Here is a 25,514-nt window from a genome sequence, read left to right as displayed (position 1 = left end):
ATCAACATTCATTTAAAGAAAGTTTAAAGGTATGACTTATTCAAGCCAAACATGCTCACTATATTCAAATGCAAAACATGAAGAAAAATTAAAAAAAAACAAAAAACAAAAAACAAAAAACAAAAAACCAAAAAAAAAAAAAAAAAAAAGGGACAAAAATTTAATAAAATTTATTGAAAACATACATTATCTAACATTGTTTATATAAAGATACTATTTAATTAAAACGCCTCACTTTTTGTTTCTCGTCTAAGGCTACAAATAAAATTGGGTCTGGGTCAACACCCTGCTCTTCAACCTTGGAGCATCATACATCCTCTTCCTGTCAATGAAATAGTATTAATCATCATCCTTTGGAGGTTAGATACGAAATTAAATTTTCTACGAGAGGGGGGACAGGTAAAATAAAAGAAATAGATACGCAAATACTAGAATTTTAATAATTTCATTAGCATTGATGCAGCAAAGAAAGCAACAGTACACCCACATTAGCAATGGTGAAGTTGGGCTGGTGATTGTTAAAGCAGTGGAAAACACAAAATTGTGTTCGAGAAAACCTGAGTCACTTTCCGAAAAATATGCGTCAAAATATTTTAAAATGAAAACTCTTTAAACAGGAATGCAAGTTCCATCATTCAATAAAATACAAGAATCACCTCCACAAAACAGACTGGCAAAATCATTTTCTTTTTCTCAGATAAAGAGCCTTACCGTTTTAATACTGCTAGCCAGTCCCAAGTCATGAAGTGAACTTTCCGATAAACACTTTGCATGTACAATAGGACCCTTAGCAACAATCTCACCTTTGCTTCCTTCTTCACCAGCCCCAGATGGAATAACCATGTGCACTGCTCCATTGAACATCCATTCATCTCTTTCTTGACAATAGAAATCTTCAAAAATCTCACAGCATAAAACACAAGCACATTGACTTTCATCTGCAGGAACCATTGGCTCACCCTTGTCCATTGTTTTGCAGGGTTTGCCCACTGTTCTAGCAGACTCGAATCCCAATGGAAGTCCAATTTTTCCAGCAACCCAGTCCCATGAGTCTGCATACCATCTTCTTGAGGCCTTACTCGAACCATTAGCTTTGGGCTTCTTCAAGTCATGCCACTCCAAGTGTCTACTAAGCCGTTCTTTAAGTTTAAGTTGAAGACCACATACATTACACCGATGTGTAAAGTCATCAAAGAGTTCACTGACCACAGATGGATGAAATTCTCGGATTACATCAGGCTTAAATTCAAATCCTATAAGGTTCTGTATCTCCGAGTTGGTTGATTGAGGCACGGCAATGGAACTTTTGGCTATAGGTTCTGAAAATGATACATCATCCATGATTGAAGAAACGGTGGAATCTGAAACTAAAGAAACAGGCATGGAGCTGGTGCTAGCAACTCCTGGGCTCTTATTTTGCAGTTCACTGGGAACCTGGGATGCGACAATGGTTTGTGACTCTGTCTTAGAGGCTGAGATCAAACCCTTTGCAACTAAAGAGCTCAGAAGGTTTGAAATTGGATTAGAGACATTATTCACCACATTTGAAGCATCTTCTGATTCATCATCCAAAAGAGGAGGTGGCACACTTGGCGGGAGTGAAGGCTGTCCTACTTTCTTTTGAGAGGTTTTTGAGTGAGTGGACAATTTATCATGAGAAGTATGATCTAATGAAGATGCAGATACAACCTCAGAAACTGAGGATGTCAACTGAGTAGGAGGAGGTCCACTTGGAAGAGGGGGTCGAAGAACCGACTGCAATGGCAACTGCCCTGAGTTTTGAAAATTCAGGTTAGGTATTGAATTGCTAGAGAGGATTCCAGACTTCATAACAGCAGCCAACAAACTACTTGTGCTTGACTGTCCTGAACTTTCTGCGGCTAGAGCACTTGCAGCCTCTGATGCAGAATTACTCAATGCAGAGGGAGATCCAAACTTAGAAACCTGTGCCTGAGGAAGCTTCTGATGACCCAAAGGTTCAGACTCTGTAGAAACTTCTAGTTGTGATGCAAATGGATGATGATGCCTTGATTGGAACGTGGGCATTGAAAGGGAGGACATCTGTACATCATGGGACTGTGATTTTGCCCTGTTACCCAGATGAATATTGGAGGAGGACACCTGTACATCATGGGACTGTGATTTTGCCCTGTTACCCAGATGAATATTGGTAGGTCGTATAGGCAAAGATTCCTTAGAGTATTGGTTATGTAACCCCACATTCAACTGTCCTGAATATTGAGATACTTTCGAATCAGGACGGGTAAGGGATTGGGTTTTTGCATGATCTTGCTCTGTTAAATGGGATTGGTGTAAATTTATTGTAGGTGAGGGTGGACGCTGGCTCATCAATGACTGTCTAGATGGTGATCCAGCTCCCAAAGACTGAAATCGCTGCTGAGCTACAGCTCCAATAGACCCCGATACAGCATTTGTCAGGAACCCAAAGCTTGAGGCTCCAACATGAGAAGTTGCCAACTGTGGTCGACCAACCATCCTGCCCACAGAGGAACTTCCACTTGTGGACAATCCACTGAATGTTGCAGCATAGCCATCAGATTGATCTGATTTAACTATAGGAGTTCCTGAACGAGTCATTCCATCCATTGAGTGTGACTCCTGCAATGACCATGGTGACATCCGGTGCACATCTTTCTGCTCAATAGGCAGTGAATCAGTGGAAATTTCTCTATCAACTCTTGTTACATACTCATGAATACTTTGTGGTTTTTGGATATGGTCTTCAAAACCCTGCACATGGAAAATGCATATTAGAAAACAAAACATCCATATTAATAAAAAAAGGTCCAGCGCACTGCAATCTATTAGGGGAAAACAAGAAAAAACTGAAATGACAGAAGCAGATTATTTCAGTAGCTAAGACTACCAAACAGGAACTTGTGTCTGCCCCTGCAGCAATTGCCCATTAAACCACAGCTTTTCTTGCTCCAATTTTCTTTCCTTGAGAGCATAATACAGTTACCAAGAATGATTGACATTCTGGTGAAAGCATATTATGAAGCATTCTAGGAACCAAATTATGATAAAACTCTGTCACTAAAGTAATAAAAGCTTATGTCAAGTTCTATTCAAGAAAGCTTACTGATTTCTCTGAATCATCAGAAGTCCAATGATCTCTTTTTGTATTACTGGTAATACTAGACACACCACGATTTGTTAATCTAGAGTTCATATCATCCCACATGAACTCTTCTTCCTCGGAATTCTTCCAGCTATTAGAAATCCCACTGCTGCTTCTACTTGCAATGCTTTGTGCAACATTTGCAGGTTTAGGTGCTGAATAATTTGGATACCCATGCTTGCTACTGAAACCATTTCTTTGGCCAGATATTGGTTCTGCAACATTACTACCACCTGCATACCAGGATTTTTCCTGCCCTTGCTCGGTAGTCCTCCCACCAGTTCTTCCGATTCCCAGGCCTGAATTCCTTGAAAGATCAGAACTATAGTCATAGTCCCCATACTCAGCACCAATGTTCTTCTCATGAATACGCTCACTTACTGCATCACCATATGAACGCTGCATTTTCTGCAAATGTTCACATGATAAAAACACAGAAGAATGGAAGGAATTTTAAAAAAGAAAAAGTGCAGATAATTGCTTCACATACATGCATTTTAATGGAAGAATCAACCCATGAACGTCCAGTACCAATACTTGTTCTGTCCAATCTCTCTGCATCCTCAACAGAGTTTGCCATAGGCCCAGATATGTCATTTGACAAGCCTTTTGCCTTCATCAAAAAGAAAAAGAACCAACCAGAAAAAAATAAATCTACATATGTCCCCTGGAATCAATATCCACTAGATAGTAAAAGAAAATCCAGAGAATCATATATGATCGCTCCTACAAAGGATAAAAAAATCCAGTATTGGGTGATGAAATTCTAAAGAATCATATATGATCGCTCCTACAAAGGATAAAACAATCCATTATTGGGTAATGAAATTCTAGACTTTTGTAGGAGAAGAAATTACAGCAATGATCTAAAGAGGCATTTTATAAACTACAAACTTGCCACTTTTTTCTCTTTTTGATAAGTTTTACAGGGTAGCATAGCGTGCCCTTAAATCTCAGTATCAAAACAGACTAACTAAAAAGCTCAGCACAAGATCATCAGATGTAATGCAAACACTGTTTGCAGGGAAACAGGATATTTTACCCCTAATTTTCATGGTATCACAGATACACTGAAGCATTATGTTACCCAATGGCATCAAGCCAGTACCCAAAATTTTCAGCATGCGATTCAGAAATATTTTTGTAAGCATTCAATGCTCAGTTCTTTACAAGTAGACTCCAAATATTGCAAATACAATGATCATATCTAGTCCTATAAATGGTCCTTTGTTAGCATGAAATTTGATATGATGGTTCGTGTGCATAACATGGTACCTGTAGCACGCTAAATGGGAACAAGACCTTCACAACACTGCCACTGGTGTAAAATGAAGATGGGTAAATTACAACCACCATGAAATTTTACCTAATATAGTAAGATATATACAAGTTGTAACTGTGATTCCACCTGTATTATTGGTTTCAGGACGCAACTTACCTTGCTTGGTTGTTGAAGGGGCTGCCTTTCCAAATACTTGGGATTCACATGAATCCTATGAAGGGGACGGTTTGACTGAGAATCAGGCCTAGATGTTGCAGCTCCAGTAGATGAACCATTTACAGTAGAAGTAAAGCCAAGTTCTTTCTCAATCATCTGCAGTGACTGAGGAGGAAAAACACCTTTCCATGTTCCAAAAAGATGCCTCATGCTGGAATGTACAGAAGGGTCAACCTGCCTATATGCCTTGCAAAACACCTAGTGCCGGGAAAGAGGTGGAAATAGTGAACTACCATAAGTGATGGAAAATCAAGCTCATGATGACAATCATGCTTACTATCAATGCATTTAACAGGGAAAGTTCTTTTACTTATAGGAAACAGACAAAAGGAAGATAGAAAAAAATATTTCTGATGACAACTAATAGAGATTAATAATTTCATTAAAGTTCATAAAGAAAATGTTTTCAAGTATTCTTTGTAATCAACAGGAAAAATGTGTCCTTGTCAAGATTTGTAGAAAAACAAGGAACTAAATACAGAATAGAAATCTAACCTCAGGTAGCTTTGCAGCAAAATTTTTTATGTACTCTCTCCCAATATTCTTTACAATACTGTCTAAAAGATAAAGTGAAGGGAGCTTTTGATCACTAGGAACCTGCAAATTACTTTTCACAATTAGAGATTGTAGGCCACTGCCAGTAATATTTCTTAAAACAAACATCGATAAATTAAGTGTCTAACACCAAAAATTCTATAGGAAAATGAGAGAAAAACAAAAAGGAAAGCCCATAGCAAAGAAATCTTCAAATCCATTTAAAACAACAGCAATCCACAAAATTTCACAAAACAAAAGTATCACCACTTCTTAAGTAATCCATTGTGGCACAAAACCTAATTGGGACCAACAGTCCCATTTATGTCGCTTACAAATTGGCTTGACAAGAAAAGAAACTATCTAAACCTCCAAACGTCTGTGACTATGGGACTATAAACAAGCCTTATTTGTAATCAGGGTGACCCACTGCATGCAAAAATTGAAAGTCAGGTAAGAAGAATAATTATAGCAAATCTAATCTTATGAAGCATCCCAAATATTATTTAGCAATGCTAACACTGCATGTAAACACTTACTTTTTCTTATTCTATAATACGAATTAAGCTAAAACCTAGCTTTTTCTTATTCTATTGTACGAATTAAGCTAAGACCTAGTCCATCTCTAGCAAACCATTTTCCCACCTGCACCAAGTATAGGGTACATATCATATAGAAAATCTCCTTTCATATCCATTAAGAGTTGCTTTTGAACTCAATATTTCCATAACAAGACCAGAAACCTGTCTTTGCCACTCCTATAACCCACATTGTGTAACATCTGAAGTAACTTCCTTGACCACCTCAAGACTTTACAACTTGGCAATTTAACACCCATCCTTAAGAAAACCGCAAGAAAATAATTTCAATAATGAAGGATTGACAAACACCGTTTTTATATCCAAGTGCTTTTTTGGTCCATAACACATTGGAGAAAACATTCTGCTTCCCCAGAAGCACTAAAAAGCATTTGCAATGCTAAAAGCAAAAAAAACTGTTTTTAACCTAAATGCTTTTATCAGCATGAGAGAAACAACCCCCAGCATTTTAAAGAAAGCGTGTTATTCTGATACAAATAAACTTGGAAGTGAAATTTTCCTAACAATAAACTTTCACCAAGCAGCAGATATGATACAGATAAGCTTCAGTCTTTTTTCAATTACATGTAATATTTAATAATACATATCAACTTACAGTAAATATGATATGAAAATAAATACACAGCTAGAGCTCAACCATCCAAAGTTGTCTCTTGCGGTGAACTTACCATCAATGTCCAACAAAAATCAAATCTAATGGCAAAAAGTTTCCAGAAACAGCATTTGAATGAGCATCTAAATTGCCACAATTTTACTAGAATGATGTCTGCTTTTGGCTATGACAGTGATAACAGTTCAAGCTTCTGATGAAGCACTCCTCTATTATTGCTTACATGGGAAGGGAGATGTACATAGTACATGAAGAGAGAGTGAGGAAGAAAGAAGAATGTACATTGAGCGATCATGTTCAATGCCATAACCATGATGATGTAGAAGGTTTCTTCACTTTCAAACCTGCTATACCCTCATTTTACAAATCCATACAGCCTGCTGATCCTCTTCACATAGAATTGCAAGAAAAATGATATCTTTAAGACTGCTGAAAACTTGTTGCATATCTACCCTTGAACAGGAAATAGGGACCATTACAGTGGTTTAACCAAACTGGGACAAGCAGGGAATGATATATAGATAATAATTCACACTCTCCACAACTAAAACCTCAACTAACAACATAATGCGAAAGGAATCAAATCGAAACTGCGTTACATCATTCTCACATCTCACCAATAAATACAACCATTACTTTCATTCAGTCAACTTATCATGATGGCAATGTAAGGCAAAGCTTTGATATTTGCGTCAATACAATACTAAACTTCATCGTAGACTAAGTGGATTTTAAACCAAAATCACAACTTTAATCGAAACATAGTCATTTCATATCAAATACAAGCACTTTCTCCACATAGACTCGCGGAATTACTGCAAAACCAAAAACATTCCATTAATTTGAACATAGCACTTACAACATATCTATGTTTTTGTTTTGTTGCACTAATCATGGATGTGAGACACTTATCATAAAGCAAATCCTCGCAACACTACCAACGGAAATTAGATTTAACCCTTTTTTTTTTTTTTTTTCCTCCCACTTCTATATCATTTTTTTTTTTATTTTACAATTCAATTCAAAATAACAATTGGCGCCATAACCAAAAGTGTAAAAAGCTGGGTTCACCTCGAGAATGTTGGAGCATATGGCGGCGCTAATGGCTTTCGCGGCATGGACGTTCTCTCCGGCGATTATAGTCAAATTTGTAATAATCGGCTTGGAATTGAAAGTCAGCTCGGCCAACGCCGTCTTGTACTGGCTCACAAGCTCCTGATGAGGAGGTGGCTGCGGGTGATAGCCCCCACGTGCCGAATCACTGCTCTCCGAGTCTCTCTCATTCATCCGAAACCTTGTCGACGACGACGACGACACAGGATTATCATTACCGAAAGGCCGGCCGTTCGGGTTCGCAACGCGCTCGGGCTCTTCAGTTAATCGGGGTTTCTTTAATCCCGGTTCTCTCGATCTGTCGAAAGGCCTACGCGAGCTCTCCATTTCCATCACCGTCACAACAAAGATCAAAAACCCTAACCCTAATCTAATTTCCCATTACGATAACCACCCTCCCCGAACCGAAAAATTCAATCAACAATAAACCAGAAGTTCATCAACAATGGTTTACAAATTCACAAAACAAATTTAAAAAAAAAAAAAATCCAACTCTAAATTGTACATCGATAATCAGGAACAAAACCCTAATCCAATTACATGACATAAAACCCCCCAAAAGAAAATAAAATAAAATTGAGAACCGGTTCTGAACTTTAGGTCTGATAATGAAGAAATTAGCAATTTACGAATGAGCAGAAAGAGAAGTGATATATCAGCGAAGCTCGTTCTTATAACAACGAGCTTTCATGAATCGATAAAGAAAACATGGTTTTTTTATTTCTTTTTATTTTTATTTTTATTTTTTAAATATTATATAGAATGATTGTATATTAGCTTTAGACCGTCAAAACAAAAAAAAGGAGGGACCAAGCAGAGACATGGCGGGCAACAAGGGGAAAAATTTGGGGCCTGGTTCCATGGGCCCATTGACCTGATAATAGCCTGAGGCCCATATCCAATGTTGATGATTAAATGGGCCCAAAAACCCTAGTCATCTCCCCAGCATAGAGCAGAAAAACCCTAGACTTGGAATTTATTTGGTATAAGAGTTAAAGCTGAGTTACGTTTTGCTTTGCTTGGAATTTATTTGGTTCTCACTCTCCTTCTTCCCTTTGCTGTTAGCTGTGGTTGAAGCCAATCATGTTGAAAGTAAAAACTCCCAAGACAGGAAAGGCTAGGCGAGAGCTTAAGAAACGCGCGCCTAAGCTTGTGAGTTCCCAAATTCTGTATTTTCGTACAGGATCATTGTTTGTTTACAGAGAAAGTTATTGCTGGAAAAACAACCCCGAGAATCGAAATCTTTTTTTTTTCGAGATGATATGCTTATCTATACTATTTTCGAGCACGCTGAGGCCTATGGAAACGAAACCACTTGTTCAAAAAGCTTATCTGTTTGTTACCGTTTTTATTCTTTTTGGGAATTCAACTTTTGGGTTTCATCTTTTTTATGCATCTTTGCAGGAAGAGAACGGGAAGAAGACGCTGATTCTTCACGGCACAAAGACGAGCAACGTGTTGAACTCTGTATTGACGCAAATTTACCACCTAAAGAAGGATTCTGCGGTGAAATACAGCCGGAAGAATGCAGATATTAGGCCTTTTGAAAGCGGTGGCGAAACTTCCTTGGAGTTTTTCTCTCTCAAAACAGACTGCAGCATATTCGTGGTAAGTACAAAGCTACGTTTTCATGCCCATTTTTATGCTAATGTTTAATATGGATCTGTTTACAGCACAACTACTGATTTGCTATCCTTACACAAATCAATTTGTTTTTTACGAGCTTAATTGAAAATATGTGTAGATGAAGTTGCATAGATCCTGTTGATCTTCTCTACATTAGTGGGTATTTTTTTTTCCCATTTTTTTCTGTGTATTGTTTTTCAATTTTTGCAGTTTGCCGGTAGTTCCTTAAAATTTTTCTTATTGTGTAATATGAATCATGAACTCCCAATTTTGTAGTCATTAGTTTTGGAACTTTTCTTACCATAGTTCGAAATTGTGCAGGAACTAGCGATAACACTAACAGATAACATTCTTGTATTTTAATAATTTCAATTCTTTATCATCTCCCTGTATGATATGTAACACTGACTCCATGACGTTAAATAGGGTGTTGAAGGTGAAACAAACTGTAGTGTTCGTTTTGTATCTGTTAATGGTTCTGCACTGAAATGTTCTGTTTTGATGTCTTTTGCTGCTTGTATCTTTGCAGTTTGGTTCTCACTCAAAGAAAAGGCCTGATAATCTTGTAATTGGGAGAACTTATGATCATCATATATATGATCTTGTAGAAGTTGGAGTTGAAAATTTTAAGCCAATGGAAACATTTACGTATGATAAAAAACTAGCTCCACAGGCAGGGTCAAAGCCTTTCATTGCTTTTATTGGAGAAGGATTTGAGAACGTAGAAGAGCTTAAGCATTTGAAAGAAGTTCTGCTTGATCTGTTGCGAGGAGAGGTGGTTCTCTGCAGCTTGTCTCCACGTTTAGAATTTTGTTTTTTCACAAATATATGCTTACAAAACATGTCTGTATGTTCAGGTCGTGGAAAATTTAAATCTTTCAGGAATAGATCGTACATATGTATGTACAGCTGTATCATCAAATAGAGTGTTCTTTACTCACTGTGCACTGCGGCTGAAAAAATCTGGCACAATAGTACCAAGGATGGAGCTGGTAGAAGTTGGCCCCTCCATGGATTTTGTTGTTCGTCGACATCGTCCTCCTAATGAAAGCCTAAGAAAAGAAGCTATGAAAATTGTCAGGGATCAGCCTAAGAAGGTCAACTTACTAAACTTTCCTTTATATCCACTTGTCTATATGGCCTGTTGACACGTCCATAACATGGTTGATGTTTGTTTTTGCAGGTGAAAAATGTTAGCCAGGATCCTGTAACGGGAAAGATAGCGAAAGTATACATGCCAGATCAAAAGGTAAGAGAAGGAAACTATATATAATATATATACATATTTTGCTAAACTGAAAGTAATTACATTGATTCTGCTCTATTGGGTGTATGAGTAGTGGTAGCATGGATCTTAAAGTTTTATCACCTGCTTATTGTTCTTTGCATAATGAAGAAGAATAACTGGAGGTTTTTGAGTATTGTTCATGTAATTTTTTCATTTACTTCGTTTCTTTGCCCCATTTTGGTGTTTAGGTTCGAGAGATGAATTTGCCCAATAAAGCAAAGGGAGTAAAGCGGGAGCGGCGTGAAGCGAAAAGGAAAAATGAGGGCAATGAACATGCATCGAAAAGACAGAAGGAAGATTCATAGTAATTGTTTCTGACTTGGCTGTTGGTGCGTAGATTATAATTCTTTAATCTTGCGACTGTTGGTTTTCTTTTTGGCCAACATGTTTAGTTGGATAAGAGCCAAAATGGTGAGTAGATAAGAGGCGGCATGGGAGCTCCTATCTTACGTGAATTACTTTGACAATGAAATATCTAAAATATTTCCTGTCGAGTATGGATCACAATGATATATTGTAGTTTGTCAAGTATGTTTTTTAATTGGAAATTATTTTAATAGAAACTTCCTTTTTGTCTGAATATGGGTCAACAGTATGAGAAACATTTGAGATTCACTTTTTTTGGAGTTTTTGTTTGGGCGAAGAGAAACGGTATATGATGTGTGACCGATGTTCTGATGCAGTTGCAGTGATTTAGTGTAATTTTGAAAGTTAAATAAAGTATAATTAAACAGCTATTTGGTTCTTTTTATTGTTAATTACTAGAAACAACTAATTCGTATTTGAGATTGGATTAACAAGCTCATCTCTTATTCTGTTGATTCAAGGCAATGAAAAAGCGTAGAGGAGAATTATTTATGTTACTAAGAAAAATTAACACCATCTCTATGTTGCTTATGTACGTATTTAGTTTATAACAGCGCTAAGAAATCCAATGACACCACACTTTCACAGTTGTGAAAACCTCTTTTGAAAATTCAGATGTACAGTCGATGGTTCCAATTCTGGTTTCTGTCCTCAATCGAAAGTGGGATATTCTTCATTTTCATCACAGAGAATTCAACTATTTAGATGTTCAAGGAAAGAAATATTAGCGTTTGTGCACAACTTCCAGCCCTGAAAATAAACAAAGAAGAGCCGCTATATACATGGACCGATCTGAGTCCGAGATGATATGTACATTGCCAGAAGCTATACTATAACAAGATCAGAATCAATCATAACCTAAGTTTTGAGTTCTTACCGGAATAACACCTGCCAGAATAAGACAATTATAATTCAAGCGACCTGGCGAAGTAAGTTTCAGCTGCTCCTTCCGAACCAGCTGGAAAAGGACAAATCTAGTTTAGGGAACTAGCGAAGCAAGTGTCAGCTGGAGCATCATATTCCTTACCGAATGAATGCAGACCTGCAGTTTCCACAACTCAAAGTACGTGTTAGCAAGAAAACATTGTGATAAAATTGCGATTTCTAAATACCTCAATCACGCTTAATAAGATGAGTAGAATTCATATGAACTATCTTATATTGAAAGAATAAAACGGAAGCTGATAATAAAGAGAATGGAAAACGGCAATCAATTAAACATATTCATTAATAACCAAGACCCACAAGGGCCTTAAATGCACGAGTACATGCAATCCTATGTCTATGGATCCATATTTTTTGGTATACTATCTTTAAGCTGACCAGCTTGATTCTCAGACTCATTGAATGGGGATTCATCAGCTGGCCACTTATCAATGACTGAACCTCCTGCTGCTTGCAGTGACCCTAAATCCCAGACATCAAGCAATCCTTCTGTCACTCCCAACTCTGGCTCATCAAAGCTGACTGGATTACCCCACAACTCATTGCCACAACTAGACATACCAGCGTTGGCAGCAAAACCCATGCTCCATATATCCTCCTGTTTAATCATGCTTTCAAATCCCGGGGATGAGAGTTCTGGAAAACTCTTCTCCTTTACCAAATCCTCTGGGAAAGAGACATAATACTCGGGATTGACCACTTGTTGAGGGCTCAGAACACTCTTTCCTTTGAAAGCGGGATCTTGGATTTGCATGTTTGATGCCCCTTCTGCTTGAACTGTTTTTTTACCAAGTCCCTGTAATACTGCTAATTCATCTGACACAATTAACTCATCTGATGCAGCTTTGTCAAATTGGAATTGCATACTTTCTTCATCTATACTGAGTTTCCCTGACATACCTTGTGAATGATAATCGGGAGATTGTTCAGTATGCAATGGATTGAAATCAGGGCCTCCAGAAGACGTGAAAAGGTTTCTATCTGCACTGTAGTACTTCACCATCTGTTCTTCCATGGAAGAATCTGATTTACCCAGCTCATATTGGTGTTGCTTGACAAATTTCCTCGGCACCCTTGAAGAGCTTATTTCTCCTTGTTCTGTTTTTTGCTTAAGTCTAGCTACAAATGATGGGCTCTGAATCAACTTTGCCAAGAAAGAAACCATTTGCTTCTGTCTTTGCTCAGCAGAACGAAGCCTATTGTTCACCATTTTCATATGGTGAATTGTCCCCTGCTGCTGCCGCTGTAATTCAACAACCTCTTGCATCAACATGCTTTTCTCCTTCCTCAACCCCTCTAGCTCACCGTCCAGTCCAAACTTCCCTGCTTCTGTGGAAGGCCCAGTATAGCTTGTAATCTGCTGATATTGAGGTGATTTGCGCCTCTGGATGTTCTTTAAAAGATGTCTCTTCCCTCGCTGGAAAGCTTCATTTGCAAACTCCCATTTATCTGTATCAATCTTGCGAAAACCCTGAATGAAGTATCCAAAACAATTCAAAACGAATGAAAGAGTATAGAACAGAAACCAAAAGATAAATGTGGTAAATCACATAATGAATAATTAGATGAGGATGGAAGATATGAAGCCAACAACTTTCATCTACACATGACCTGAACTGCATCATATCTGAAAACCATAAAAGAAAATTCTCAAATCATAAAGAAACGGGAAACTGCATCAAGGTTGAGTTCCACAAGAACCTGAAATTCTACCTGCACATGATGTACTCCTCTTTTCTGTACACAGAGGAGAATATGTTATATCTTGGCTGTATGAAGAATGAACATCCAGCCCCTTAGGAATGAAGAATTTCTACCATTTCCTTAAAATTCACTACCAAGTTTTAGAATAAAAAACAATCCTTACAATTATACGGACAAATTGCATACAAAGACGAAGCTTGACAAAGGAAGAGAGATATCGCTTACAACAGAGAATGAAGAATTTCTACCATTTCTTTAAATTCACTACCAAGTTTTAGAATAAAATATAATCCTTACAATTATACAGACAAATTGCATACAATGACGAAGCTTGACAAAGGAAGAGAGATATCGCTTACAACAGAAACAATAACTACAGATACAAAAGCAGCAGGGCATTAATAAGAGCAACGCACTGTTTGCATGGTCTACCTTTATCAACCATAAAAGACAAGAAGATTGTCTCACATCAGGAAACAGTATAGATATAAATCCCTTCAATCCAAAGTCGTTTACAACAAATTGGGATTTAAGGATACACCACTTGTTCCTCTAAAGTCAGCAATATACATAAGCTCAATATCAAATTGACCTTAATTACATCTACTATGAACGGTCTTTGTCAAATCCAATTACAAAAGTAAGACAAAATACAAAAGAAATTTTCAAAAAAAAAAAATTACAAAGTAAAACGAAAAATGGAATAATACAACAAAAAATAGAGAAAATTACAGCAGAAATAGCAAAGACATGCAACAACAAAATTTACATATAGATCACAGCAGCCATTAGAGGCTACATTATTGCAATACCCACATAAGTATTAAGCTGCCGAACAAAACTGGAGAAATTATTGTGCTTGAAATTCCTGGGCAGGATGAGCCTCGCAAACTCCACATGGTCCCAAACCACAAAGCTCTCGCCCGTGGACCCCCACGATATTATGTGGTCGAGGCCTGGATCATCCACAAGATCAAAAGTCTTCGAAAGAAACGGCGGAATCGGATTGCCCTGTAAACAATCAAGAGGTTGAGGCACTCCAATATATCCTCCTCCTGTATCACTACCTGTAACCAAAGCTCCACCAGCAGCATCAGTCTCTCCTCCAATGGAGGGTGATAGGTTCATCATGGTCGAAAATGCCTGGAACTCCATCGGATTAAAAGCTAAGGAAGACGAAGAATGAGACCCAGCTAGGCCAGCAGCACTTCCCCCCATGGAGAATCCAGGATTAGTATCCATGAACAAAGACTCAGAAGCAAATGGCTGAGATTCCATTGACAAACCAATTGAGCAGGACTTGGATTGAGGAGCGGAAGGAGACGTAGGAAGAGTGTTTGTATAACATTCGTCTTTGGGATTCATGGGATGGGATTCGAGGTCCAAATCTCAATGAGGATCCGATTTAGATTGAAATAGGATTTGGCAGTAAAGGAAAAGGAAAAGGATAGTGGTGGATGCTGAAAATTCAAAAATGGAAAAGTCGCTCGGTATATAACGGGGTTCGAGAGTTTTGCCGACATAGTTTTCCATAAAAATCTTAAGAGACTCGAGAGGCGGTGGGAGTTCGCCACTGTTACAGTAGTAGAGCCCTTGGAGTTTCCGGGCCATGGGTTCAGAGAGAGAGAGAGAGAGAGAGAGAGAGGTGGGGATCGCTCGCCGATGTGCTGCAAGTTGAGACAAATAGAGACTAGCACGGACCTTCTAGAGAGAGAGAGAGAGAGATTATGATGTTTCCTGGCAGCTACGCACGTTTGAAAACGGATCCTTGCAGATTGTGGTTCACGCGCACCGGCGACGCGTAGGTCCCACGCTTGGCGCCAGATATTTTTTTCGATGCTGGGTTTTGTCCCCAGACCGCTATTTGTTTTTTGACCGCTTTTTTATTCGTTTTGAATTTTAAGAAATGATTTCGTGGGCCCAGGGCCGGTCGTAATACTTGGAGACGAAGATAACTGGGCTAGCCAATCAGGATTCAGCAGGAATTGAATGTGATACTTATTTGAGACCGCCATCGTGCAACCAACCTACAAACAAACAAGGGGGCACTACCAGAAAAAAAAAATTTAATAATAATAATAATATAGCAACCAGGGAAGATTGGAGTTAAAAGATAAATAAATAATAAATAAAAAAACACACACACACGTAAAAGAGGAATATAGATTTTAAAGTTCCAAAATTGTTATTCTCTTAGCAATATTATTATTAAGCATTGTTCCAAAAAATACTATTATTTTAAAATATATATATAAACTATTACCAAGCATTTGAATCCAAGTGTCGTTTTTTTTTTTTTCAAAAAAAGAAAAAAAATCATCTTTTTGAGTTTGGAAGTATAGAAACCTAAATTAAGATTTAAGTATTCAGTTTTTATTGTTTAATAAAATATTGCATTATATATATATATATATATATGTATATATGTATATATATATTATGAATGGAATAAAAAACTTATTATCATTTAAATAACCTTCTTTTTTTTTTTTTTTGGCATGAAATAATTTAAATAACTCGTGTGACACAATTCTAACGGCCCTTATCATTGGGGCTCAAAACACTACCAGCTCTTATTACGTATGCGACTTTTTAAGCTTCGCTCCATTTCCATAAAAATGCATTTGCAAATAGAACGAGGTCAGTTTGACACTACATATGGCGTATAAATTAAATATTCTGAAAAGATTTTTTTCACTTATACCAATGGAAAAATAGATCAATTGGTAGGTACGTATATTTTAGGCAAAAAGATTGCTTCTCAGGCAATACCTGTCGTGGAAAAATTAAAATGCAATGACAAAAATAGCCATTCAGAAGAAGGGCCAAAAAAAAAAAAAAAAAAAAAAAAAAAAAGGGGCGCCATTTCCTTCTTCCTTGCCTTTGCCTAAAAAGTTATTGATGTGCAAAAATTAGAGACAAAATCTTACTTGAAAAAAATAGCCTTCAAAATGGCCAAAAGAGAATTTAAAAGGGAATCGGCATTCCGCCTTTTGAGTTATAGAATAATACAAATTAAAAAAAAAAAAATTTTGAAGACAAATAGATATTTATAATTCTATATATTTAACATAAGATTTATATTACGAGCCCTTTGTTTGTAGGGCCCTAAGGAAAAGGCCTTAATGGCCTTTTAGCCGGCCCTGAAGATAGAAATGCAGACCTTGCTGGCACTTGCAGCAGTTCCTTAATTTGTGTATAAGAATCAGTATTCTCAAATCAGCAACTACAACAGACATGTACAATCATGATTCTGCAACCAGTTATGCAGAACAAGCCATCAGTAACTTCAAACACCAAAGTTAAATTTTACAGGAAAAAGGTAACTTAGATAAAATGTAATAGCTATTGGTACTTGGATTGTCCTACCACTACAGACTTATATGTAAACCTAAATTCAAGTCAATTTCTTTCGAAAGGGTTTCAAAAAGAGAAGAAAATTTTCACAAAAAATGAAAAAAGTTTTAGGCTGTTCTTATCAACCTGATGAGCTTCATTGAAAAAGTTTTATGGGGCGGGCAGAAATGTGACTACAATTGTCAAATCTTACAGCACAATAAAATTCAGCAAAACATTACAAGGTTTGCCATATGTTCTAAATACATCCACACATGTCAATGCTATAGAAATTGTAGAACAGGTCACTACCATATATTAGCAAAGACGAGGGAACTTTTAGGCGCACCTGAGACTATATGAACAGCATATGTGGCTGCCAGATATCAAATCTAACAAAACTGCTGTATTATGTGCATGAGTAAGACTTCTCCAATATTCCACCCTTCAGATAAGTATTTACATGTCTGGACGACCAGGTTGAGCTGTGGGTGCTTTAATCAATGGCCTTAAAGATTCCATGATACTGGCAAATGAGGGCCGTTTCCAGGGTTCACTGCAGTATGATAATTTATAAATTAAAAGATACTTTAAGAGTAATTTTTTTTTTTTTTTTTATTCCAGAGATTAGTATTTGAAATTCAAGATTCAAACTCACTTTGCCCAGCATGCTTCAATTATAGAAGCAACATGAGAATTCAAGTCACGTGGAATCTCAGGTCTTTTCCCCTTAAAGCCAACAGCTGCCACAACCTATAAAAGTACAGATAATCATAATGAATGAGCACAAGGAAGTACCTTTTCATCCTAGCATGCATAACAAAAGACTTCAGAATAACAATTGGACTCTTAACTAGAAAAATAAAAGCATTTACACACATTAGCATAAACCGTCAATTTAGGTGCCATTTCATACTGACAACTGCCACGCATGTGATCAGCTTTTACACATTGAAGTTTTTGTTAGGAATTAGAGAAAGGAGTTGAAAATACTTTGCATTGACATAACATTTATCATCCTAACGCAGTTGGAAAACACTTTGCAGAGATATAACATTTATCATCCTCCTTTTCTAGCAGGACTAAACCAAAGATTGATGAGTCTGGGACTTAACTAAGTGTTTCTAAAGACGTATTCATTTCAATCAACTGTCTAGCATGCAATCTATGGCTAACGTCCACCTCAGCCTACAATGTTTGAAATACCAATACTTTCACATATGCTTCCTATATTCAACAGTTTTCCGAGCCTACCAGGTACCAAGTTTTTGCAATCACCAATTCCAATAAGTTCTCTTCATCTCTTTTTGAGATTGCTAAGCAAAAGCATCAATAGATATATTCATATTCTAAGATGTAAAAACAATTTTAAAACCATCATAAATTAGACCTGCGCTGGATTTAGGTTACTCCATGGCTGTTGCAATGTGGCAAGTTCCCACAGTATTACACCAAAGCTGTAAACATCTGACTTCTCATTTGAGGGCTCATCACGAAGAACTTCTGGTGCCATCCACTCAGGCTATAAGGTAGAACAAAAATCTTTAACTCTCAGTTATGAATAAACATGCATGCATGCATTCAAAAATATATACATATATACCACAAAAACACACAAATGTGTGTACAGACCCCCCCCCCCCCCCCCCCCCCCCCCACACACACACACACACAAAAAATAAAAATAAAAATAAAAAAATAAAAAAAGATCCCCTTATTAAAATCTTGTTGTATGGTACTTATGAACTTACAGTCCCAGCAGCTGACTTCGATGATAGAAATGTGTTCGCCTTTAAACGAGAGAGTCCAAAATCGCAAACCTAAATGAACAGACAGAAAAGATATGTGAGGTCACAAAACGAACATATGGCAAACATGCAGACTTAGATGCATTAAACATAAACAAATAATAATAATGTAGGGAGTAACCGACTAAGATTTGTTTCTAGAACATATAAAGCGTCAGTTCCACTTCAAGTATATTAAGTTGACAGCTATAAATTGTTGACCGACATTTTACCCCATGCAATCATGAATCAACCAACAAAGAAAGAGTATAATGCACTCAGGAAATCCTCATCTCCTACCTTAACTGTATACTTTTTGTCAACCAGAAGATTTGGAGATTTTAAATCTCGATGAACAATTGGGGGATTCCTTCTATGAAGGTAATTCATTCCCTTTGCCTGTGCCAAAATGAACAACATTTAATACAGAAGAAAAAAAACACAAATATAATTTTGGTGGTGCTGTGTTGAACAGGAGAATTATAAAGAAACTACATAAATAATTGTAAAATCTTCGGAAGCATACCACATCATAAGCCATACTCAAGCGACGCCTTTCATCCAACATCTCCCTTGCACCGCTTTTATGCAAAAGCCTATACAAGCTACCTCTGCAGTATGAAGAAAGCAGTAGCATTCATTAGGTAAGTTTAAACCCCTTAAAAGAAATTTAAAGTGTTAGCCAAACCGGACAAGATTGACACAGTGCTGGACTAAATGGTTCTAGTTTTGCATTTGACATCAAACATGAGCAGGACAGACATTGCCTAGTCCAACTCTCTAGTCATGGGCAGAGGCATAAGACTAAATGAAGCTGACACTATTACCCCCAAAAAGATATATGTAAAAAAAGTGAAAAATAAAAACACGAAGCTGACACAGCAGCCCCTCCATCTCCTCTCACACCGCCCTCTGTCACTCCCCCCCCCCCCCCCCTCCCCCCCCATCTTACACATCCATCTCCTGCATCAAGACCAGTTGATGGCATGAAATCCTGTTTATACTGCTATAGTTTGGGAATATATGGTAGTATTTCAAGAAATACACGGACCTAGTTGCAGAATTCCAGAAGCAAAATGGGTTATATATATATAAAATTACATATTCTAGCGTATGATTGTTACTTGGATGTATATACTCATGTTAGTTTTGCTACTTATTCATGCAGTTTCTATATATGCATTTTCATATCTAAAAAGTTCAATATATACTTAAAAGTAAATAACAGCATATTCAAGTTTTATGTTATGAAATCTTTCATATATCATTAAAATAAGTTCAATACAATCTAGACTTGAACCAAATATAGGACTGCACCATACAGCCTCTCCAATCTTGGAGTCCAATCCAAACAGCAGCCCAGCCCACCAAATGTCTAACAGAAACATGCAATTTCTGATTTGGGATCTTGTTTTCTCTATATAATGATTGGGAATGGGTTAGATATAGGAGGACAAAACAAAAACCTTGATAAATACTCTGTGACAATGGACAAGTTTGGTGGCTCTGTGACTGCACCCATGAAGAGAACAATATTTGGATGTCGTAGGCGTTTCATTATTGCAACCTAGCCAACAAAAAAAAAAAAAAAAGGAGTTGTAACTATATGCCTAATCAAGATCAAGAAATCCACATCAAATATTTATTTTAACTCACAAATATGTTTAAAAAAGTGCTGGTACATACCTCCCTCAAAAATTCTTTGAAGCGTTCTGCATGAAAGTCTTGTTCCATAAGAATCTTCACTGCAACATCCTGAAATTTAAAATTTTTAACAAAATGCTATAAGCAAAGGTATTTTGGAAATATTACTTCTACAACTAACCTCCCAAAGAGAAAATAAAACATAAGGCACCAACTAACAGAACAGAACTAAAATATCTTACTAAACACAAATAATGAACTTCAAATAAGACATGGTTGAAAAAGAAGACTGACAATATGCATCATAACAATAGCAAATGCATAAAGAATATTCAACAAATCACATACATATATTTGAGTTGATTGCAGATTCAATACATTACCAATTACATTTTAAAGCATAAAGCACAACTGGAGCACTAGAAGTTTTTACATTGCACCAACATGCTAGCATACAAAAACAAAGTGTTCCTTCAACTGCCCATTTAGCAGCATCAAATTCACAACATATAAAGACATCACAAAAACAGCATTGGCAACAGAGAACTAATATCTGCAACCTTAAGGCTTAGGCATTTACACCCTAGAATTTCCTATCACATTTGTTTGGACTTCACTAAATGATTAACACTGCACGTATCCCAAAGCTTTCACCTTCATATTCACATGAATGGCACTCACCGTCAAATGAAGTAATTTATTCTCAATTCACAGATAAATCCTAAATCACCAAGACCAGCATTTGAACACTTATATTAATATTGTACAATAGATATTGAAACCAATAGTGAAATAATCTTATTCTCTTTGTTTGGCATAAATATATATAAGACAATAGGTTTTGCATCTAAACAGTATAAATAGAAAAGATGCTTACTGAGCCATGCCAATCAGCCCGATGGACAGTTCCAAAAGAACCTGCAATGCAGAATGCATGTTCTTAGTACCACCCTCTATAATTGTTGTGAATTGTTTTGCATCCATAGGAGCATGTGCCCTCTTTAACTATTAGACAACACCCCATTCATTTGTCAAAGAGGAGGGAAAGTAGGGGAATACCTGCTCCAATTCGCTCTTTTAATACAAGATCACACCATGGAATGTTTAAATCTTCTATATCAAGGGTAAACTCTTTAGTTGGCTTACTAGGAATCAGTTGACTTCCCTCGAATAACCTTGAGCTCTTGGAAGAATCCACCCTCATAGCCTCTCTACGCCCGATAGCTGGATCTTTGGCCATGGTTGTTGAGTGTAAGATGTTTTGAGCAGGATTACATGTTTTAAACAGTTGGGAATCTCTATCTTTAGCACCTGGATGAGAAACTTTACCAATAAGAGAAGAATCATCACTTTGACCTGTAACCAGCAAAAAGCTTTCTTCTGAACACTTTCGGTCAATTTGCTTAGGATACATGGAAACTTTAGAGTCATCTCCATCAGTGGCAGGTCCTGTGACGATAAATTTTAAAAATTTTTATCCCAAGATCAGAACAACATTGCTCTTAGAATTAAGAAATTACCTGTTGAAGCTTCATCAAACACAAGATTAAGTGATTGACAATCTGAGAAATATTGTTTGGCCAGTGACCTGAAATCAATGATAGGTTCAACTGGTTTTAATCTTGGAAACCGCAGTGGTGAAGAAATTAAGATGGATGATGGACCATTGAGCAATGAATCGGGCTCGCATAAGCAACCTGGCTTCCCAATCAAATCAACTAAATACTCCCTGAAATTATAATGTCAAAAAAAATGTGAGATGTTTGTTGATTAAGTTACCATTAATCCCAAAAAAACTTAAAATATTAGATAACGGATGCAAGTCCAACCATGCATGCCAAAATGAAACTCACTTACAGTTCCCAATTCTGTGCAAGTGATGCACACATGCAACTCAATCAAGTAAACAACACTACCAGGTGAAAAAAATTGATAGATCTTATAGTTAACAACGATATACCTATCAATCCCAAACCGGACAAGGCAAGAGGATGCATCATATCTAGTACAATATTTACAGCCCTTTGCAATTCGACATGGCAAATCAATTGTATCAGCTAGCACCTGCAGAAATCATTTTAAATATTTGCAAGCCCATCATCAACTGTGTAAAACATAGATAAACTAGCACCAATTGAAGTAATTAGAGATTAAAAAAAAATTAAAAAAAATTAAAAAAAAAAAAAAAAAAAAAAACAAGAACAAAAATACAAAAGTGTTTGTAAGATATAACAAGAAATAAGTATCTTAAGAAACAACAGAGAGATAGGACATGTGAGCTCATATCATTCAACTAGCAGGAATACCAAATAAAAGTCAATTTACGATAAATAACAATATAAAAATGTTTTGGCAACCAAAAACATTTCAAGCTAAAGATATTCTAGGAGGAAAATAATACATTACACAAATTTGGCATCTTACTTTGAATAACAAAGCACGATGTCTGCATAGGCCAATGGATAGACTGCCTAATGGAACAACTACAGATCCTAAGCATTCTTTCAGATCATCACTACTCTCCCTCCATAAGGAAACAAAGTCATCTTCTCCAATGGTAGCTGAACCCCTTGTATTTACAATGAAAAAATTAATTAGAAATGTCCAAAAAAAGAGAAATGTTATAAAAGAAGGTATATAGAAAGTGTTGAGAACCCACCCCATGCGGTTACACACAAGCTTTGCCAGCTGATCTACAACCTCTTTTGTGTTAATGCAGCCACTAGAAATGCCATGGACCCTATTCTGAAGCTCCTTTAAGCTGGGATCACTACGTCGATCAACCAGAATTGCTTCAATTGAGGATTCAATACTAGGGTCAACAGACTTTAGTGATTCAAGTGATGGTATACGACCATTCTCTTGCAGATCAGTGCACACAGTCCATATATATGGGTTCATTCCATGAATTAGGTAAAAGCCGTCAGGAACTTTGTCAAAGTATGAGAGGCAGCCATTTACCTGATGCATTTTATAGTGATAATGCAGGATTAAATCTATATATAATAATGTTCACAAAAATAAAAGTGTGTTAAAAAACATTAGATATAAATAATTCCATAGAATTTTCTAGCCCAGTATTTGCTGCAGATAAATTGGAGGAAAACCCAAATTAAAATTGTTCAGGAGTTCATTGCTTGAATTCAATTATTGTACAGAACATTCTAAGCATTCTACTGCTGACAATTTTGAATTTTGAAATAACAATTCAAAAGCCAATTTACATTAGAAATCTATCCAATTCAATTGCGGTAGCTTTCTTATTTGACAATTTCAATTTAGTTTAGGTAAAGGCTGAAGTCAGGCTTTCTTGACTTTTTTGAATTTGTCTTAACCAAAAGATTAAAATTAAAAAAACACCAAGTTTACATAAATAAAACTACAAACAAGGGTAAACATGGATTTTGGACTTCTAATTATAGTTTTTGGACTACAAATGATACCTATACGTAAAGTAAATATATTACCACTCAAACAATAACACAGATCAAACTATAAGATAAAACAGACATAATAAAAAACAGAAAAATAAATAAGACTATCAAAATTTGTCATTTGCAAAATATATTTATATGCATCAGATTGATCTTGTTTATGATCGTTAAAAAGTACAAAAACCAATTACAAATAAAATCCAATGAAATTTTAAAAAGAAATAAATAAATAAATAAAAATAAAAATAAAATCCGACCTAATCCAAATAAGTCGGCTCTATTCAATCGGATGGGTAAGTTTGATGAGTTTGGTTAAAACTTTAAGCACGCCTACTTCCTGACATAGGTATTCTCGACAAAGTTTGTTTGGTCTAGAATGCAACATTAAAATGGCGAAATTTAATACTAGTTGTTAAGACTACACAAAGCGAATAGTTCGTCATTGTCGCTGCTGTCTGAGGCTTGGGGCTCATTTTAAAAGTCCGTAGTTGTTACTAAAGTTTCAGCTTGTTCTTTTGTTTCTTTGGTCCTTAAGTTCTGCTTGTTCAACGATAAGAGTTTATATGCATGACTTATGAGCTCAAATTTAGTAAAAATTCTAGCGGCGCTAACTATCCATCAAGTACTAAGTGGTATTAACATTTGCACGTCCCAAGCATAAACAGCTCAGAGAGAACCAAAGCCATTGTCTTTTAACATAATATTTAAGACGAACGGATAGTCTTGTCCTGCCTTTTTGCTTGCAATGGATGAAGTAAATCCAAACCATAACCTAAACATGTAAAACGCAATTGACAGCAAGAGTGTACAGGTTGCCGAAAAAACGAAAACAAAGCCAATGAGGAGAAGAGCGTTGAAATCCTTACCCAGAATCGATGAGAAACGGCCTCGGCCGAGCTCGACGATGACGACCTTAACGCGGATTCATCGGGCACTGGATCCAAGAAATTGGGATCATCAGCACAGGTTGCCTCGGATGAAAGTCGAAGTGCCAAAGCCAACTGTAACTGATAACTCTCCTCCGTCTGCTGAGCCCAGCTCTTCCCCCAGGACGAACCTCCCGTCCCAACAGCCCCATCAACCCCCTTGGCTCTCAAATCCCCTCCGCCACCGCCAATCTTGAATACATCCTCGTGCAAATACCCATAGGCATCCATATCATTCGCCGCCGTGGTCGATAACGTCGGCGCGTAGTACTCACCTGAGAGCGAGCTCTCACCGAAACTGCTCCCACTTGACTGCCTCTGCAACCCGATCGACGAGAACATCCGATTCCCTTGCTGGTTCGCCCTGTGATCACCAACGGCGTCCCAATCGAACCCTCTCTCCACCTTCCCTTTGTTGTTCTTACCCTCACCCGATACCGATTCATAATAAGAAGTCGTAGCTCCGGTTCCAGCCATGGCGGCGGACCCACCGCCGAACTGGTCGTCAGGAACTTGGCTCAGAAGCGTGTAGTTCGATCTCCTACCGGGCATTTCCATCTAGATTCTCGGAATTCGTTTATCACAAAACCCTAAAAACCGCCATTGTCAAAGAGGTTTCTCTCTCAGAAACTTTTTGGCAGTTCTCTCTCTAGAATTCGATTGTCGGAGAGAGAGAAAAAAGAGGAGAAAACGGTGAGATTTTATTCGATGGCGTAATCGTAATATTCTTTGAATTTTTTATTTTTATTTATTAATTTTTTTAAGTAAAAGTGTTTCTACTATTTCGGTACGTGCCTAAATACCAGAAATTTCGTTCGCACGTTGGGTTGCCTTTTGTCCCATGCCTAGTGGCCTGCGCCTTTTCTTGCTTTTTCCAAGGTTAACCAACACATTCTGGATACTGAATAGTTTGGAGTGATTGGTAATTCCACCTATCTGCGCGTCAATCCGTCAAGTCCCTC

General features: G+C 37.1%; 4 protein-coding genes across 15 annotated transcripts; 1 reads left to right on the top strand and 3 right to left on the bottom strand.

The window, feature by feature from the left end:
- Positions 1-150: 150 nt before the first annotated feature.
- Positions 151-8,246, bottom strand: LOC107432146 (uncharacterized). 3 transcript variants are annotated; one of them, XM_016043215.4, is made up of 7 exons: positions 7,455-8,245; positions 5,136-5,237; positions 4,581-4,838; positions 3,633-3,755; positions 3,104-3,550; positions 712-2,751; positions 151-322 (listed from the first exon to the last, which is right to left on the bottom strand). In XM_016043215.4, the coding sequence occupies exons 1-7, from the start codon at positions 7,827-7,829 to the stop codon at positions 308-310; spliced, it is 3,360 nt and encodes a 1,119-aa protein (XP_015898701.2). In that variant the 5' UTR covers positions 7,830-8,245; the 3' UTR covers positions 151-307. The 3 variants fall into 3 exon arrangements, with proteins under 3 accessions (XP_015898701.2, XP_060668959.1, XP_060668958.1); XM_060812976.1 differs by lacking the exon at positions 151-322 and adding an exon at positions 350-557 and having other exon boundaries at positions 3,104-3,541; positions 7,455-8,246; XM_060812975.1 differs by lacking the exon at positions 151-322 and adding an exon at positions 351-557.
- Positions 8,247-8,476: 230 nt separating this feature from the next.
- LOC107432132 (ribosome production factor 2 homolog) lies at positions 8,477-11,155 on the top strand. Its single transcript, XM_016043200.4, has 6 exons — positions 8,477-8,648; positions 8,901-9,104; positions 9,652-9,897; positions 9,980-10,219; positions 10,306-10,371; positions 10,599-11,155. Exons 1-6 carry the CDS (start codon positions 8,580-8,582, stop codon positions 10,713-10,715), a joined length of 942 nt encoding a protein of 313 aa, XP_015898686.1. The 5' UTR covers positions 8,477-8,579; the 3' UTR covers positions 10,716-11,155.
- Positions 11,156-11,445: 290 nt separating this feature from the next.
- Positions 11,446-15,654, bottom strand: LOC107432152 (heat stress transcription factor A-3). Of its 4 annotated transcripts, none has more exons than XR_009634961.1 (3): positions 14,242-15,654; positions 11,654-13,192; positions 11,446-11,526 (listed from the first exon to the last, which is right to left on the bottom strand). XR_009634961.1 is itself a non-coding variant. In XM_060812978.1 (3 exons), exons 1-3 carry the CDS (start codon positions 14,788-14,790, stop codon positions 12,059-12,061), a joined length of 1,587 nt encoding a protein of 528 aa, XP_060668961.1. In that variant the 5' UTR covers positions 14,791-15,654; the 3' UTR covers positions 11,446-12,058. The 4 variants fall into 4 exon arrangements, 2 of the variants coding, with proteins under 2 accessions (XP_060668961.1, XP_060668960.1); XR_009634962.1 differs by having other exon boundaries at positions 11,446-11,473; XM_060812978.1 differs by having other exon boundaries at positions 11,446-12,525; positions 12,622-13,192.
- A 683-nt stretch (positions 15,655-16,337) lies between these two features.
- LOC107432147 (serine/threonine-protein kinase CTR1) lies at positions 16,338-25,269 on the bottom strand. Of its 7 annotated transcripts, none has more exons than XM_048465344.2 (17): positions 24,493-25,269; positions 22,852-23,153; positions 22,617-22,761; positions 22,153-22,256; positions 21,713-21,921; positions 21,522-21,641; positions 21,252-21,422; positions 21,070-21,110; positions 20,235-20,303; positions 20,015-20,115; positions 19,075-19,159; positions 18,849-18,947; positions 18,513-18,581; positions 18,152-18,283; positions 17,420-17,514; positions 17,111-17,317; positions 16,338-16,678 (listed from the first exon to the last, which is right to left on the bottom strand). In XM_048465344.2, the coding sequence occupies exons 1-16, from the start codon at positions 25,108-25,110 to the stop codon at positions 17,221-17,223; spliced, it is 2,457 nt and encodes an 818-aa protein (XP_048321301.1). In that variant the 5' UTR covers positions 25,111-25,269; the 3' UTR covers positions 16,338-16,678; positions 17,111-17,220. The 7 variants fall into 7 exon arrangements, with proteins under 7 accessions (XP_048321301.1, XP_048321302.1, XP_048321304.1 ...); XM_048465345.2 differs by having other exon boundaries at positions 21,252-21,416; XM_048465347.2 differs by having other exon boundaries at positions 21,522-21,548.
- Between the last annotated feature and the right edge of the window lie 245 nt (positions 25,270-25,514).

This window comes from Ziziphus jujuba, chromosome 11 (genome assembly GCF_031755915.1).
Source record: "Ziziphus jujuba cultivar Dongzao chromosome 11, ASM3175591v1".
Classification (NCBI taxonomy): Eukaryota; Viridiplantae; Streptophyta; class Magnoliopsida; order Rosales; family Rhamnaceae; genus Ziziphus; species Ziziphus jujuba.
Note: the sequence above shows the minus strand (reverse complement) of the source record. Positions and strands in the feature narration are given on the sequence as shown.

Coding starts and splice junctions, on each gene's coding strand:
- LOC107432146 (XM_060812975.1), bottom strand. CDS start 7,829: ATGGAAATGGAGAGCTCGCGTAGGCCTTTCGACAGATCGAGAGAACCG. Junction 4,839..5,135: donor TTGCTGCAAAGCTACCTGAG/GTTAGATTTCTA, acceptor TCCCGGCACTAG/GTGTTTTGCAAGGCATATAG. Junction 3,551..3,632: donor ATTCTTCCATTAAAATGCAT/GTATGTGAAGCA, acceptor GAACATTTGCAG/AAAATGCAGCGTTCATATGG.
- LOC107432132 (XM_016043200.4), top strand. CDS start 8,580: ATGTTGAAAGTAAAAACTCCCAAGACAGGAAAGGCTAGGCGAGAGCTT. Junction 8,649..8,900: donor AGAAACGCGCGCCTAAGCTT/GTGAGTTCCCAA, acceptor GCATCTTTGCAG/GAAGAGAACGGGAAGAAGAC. Junction 10,372..10,598: donor TATACATGCCAGATCAAAAG/GTAAGAGAAGGA, acceptor TTTGGTGTTTAG/GTTCGAGAGATGAATTTGCC.
- LOC107432152 (XM_060812977.1), bottom strand. CDS start 14,790: ATGAATCCCAAAGACGAATGTTATACAAACACTCTTCCTACGTCTCCT. Junction 13,193..14,241: donor TTCGGCAGCTTAATACTTAT/GTGGGTATTGCA, acceptor TACTTCATTCAG/GGTTTTCGCAAGATTGATAC.
- LOC107432147 (XM_048465342.2), bottom strand. CDS start 25,110: ATGGAAATGCCCGGTAGGAGATCGAACTACACGCTTCTGAGCCAAGTT. Junction 21,642..21,712: donor GTTTGATGAAGCTTCAACAG/GTAATTTCTTAA, acceptor TTATCGTCACAG/GACCTGCCACTGATGGAGAT. Junction 17,515..18,151: donor GTAACCTAAATCCAGCGCAG/GTCTAATTTATG, acceptor GTACTTTTATAG/GTTGTGGCAGCTGTTGGCTT.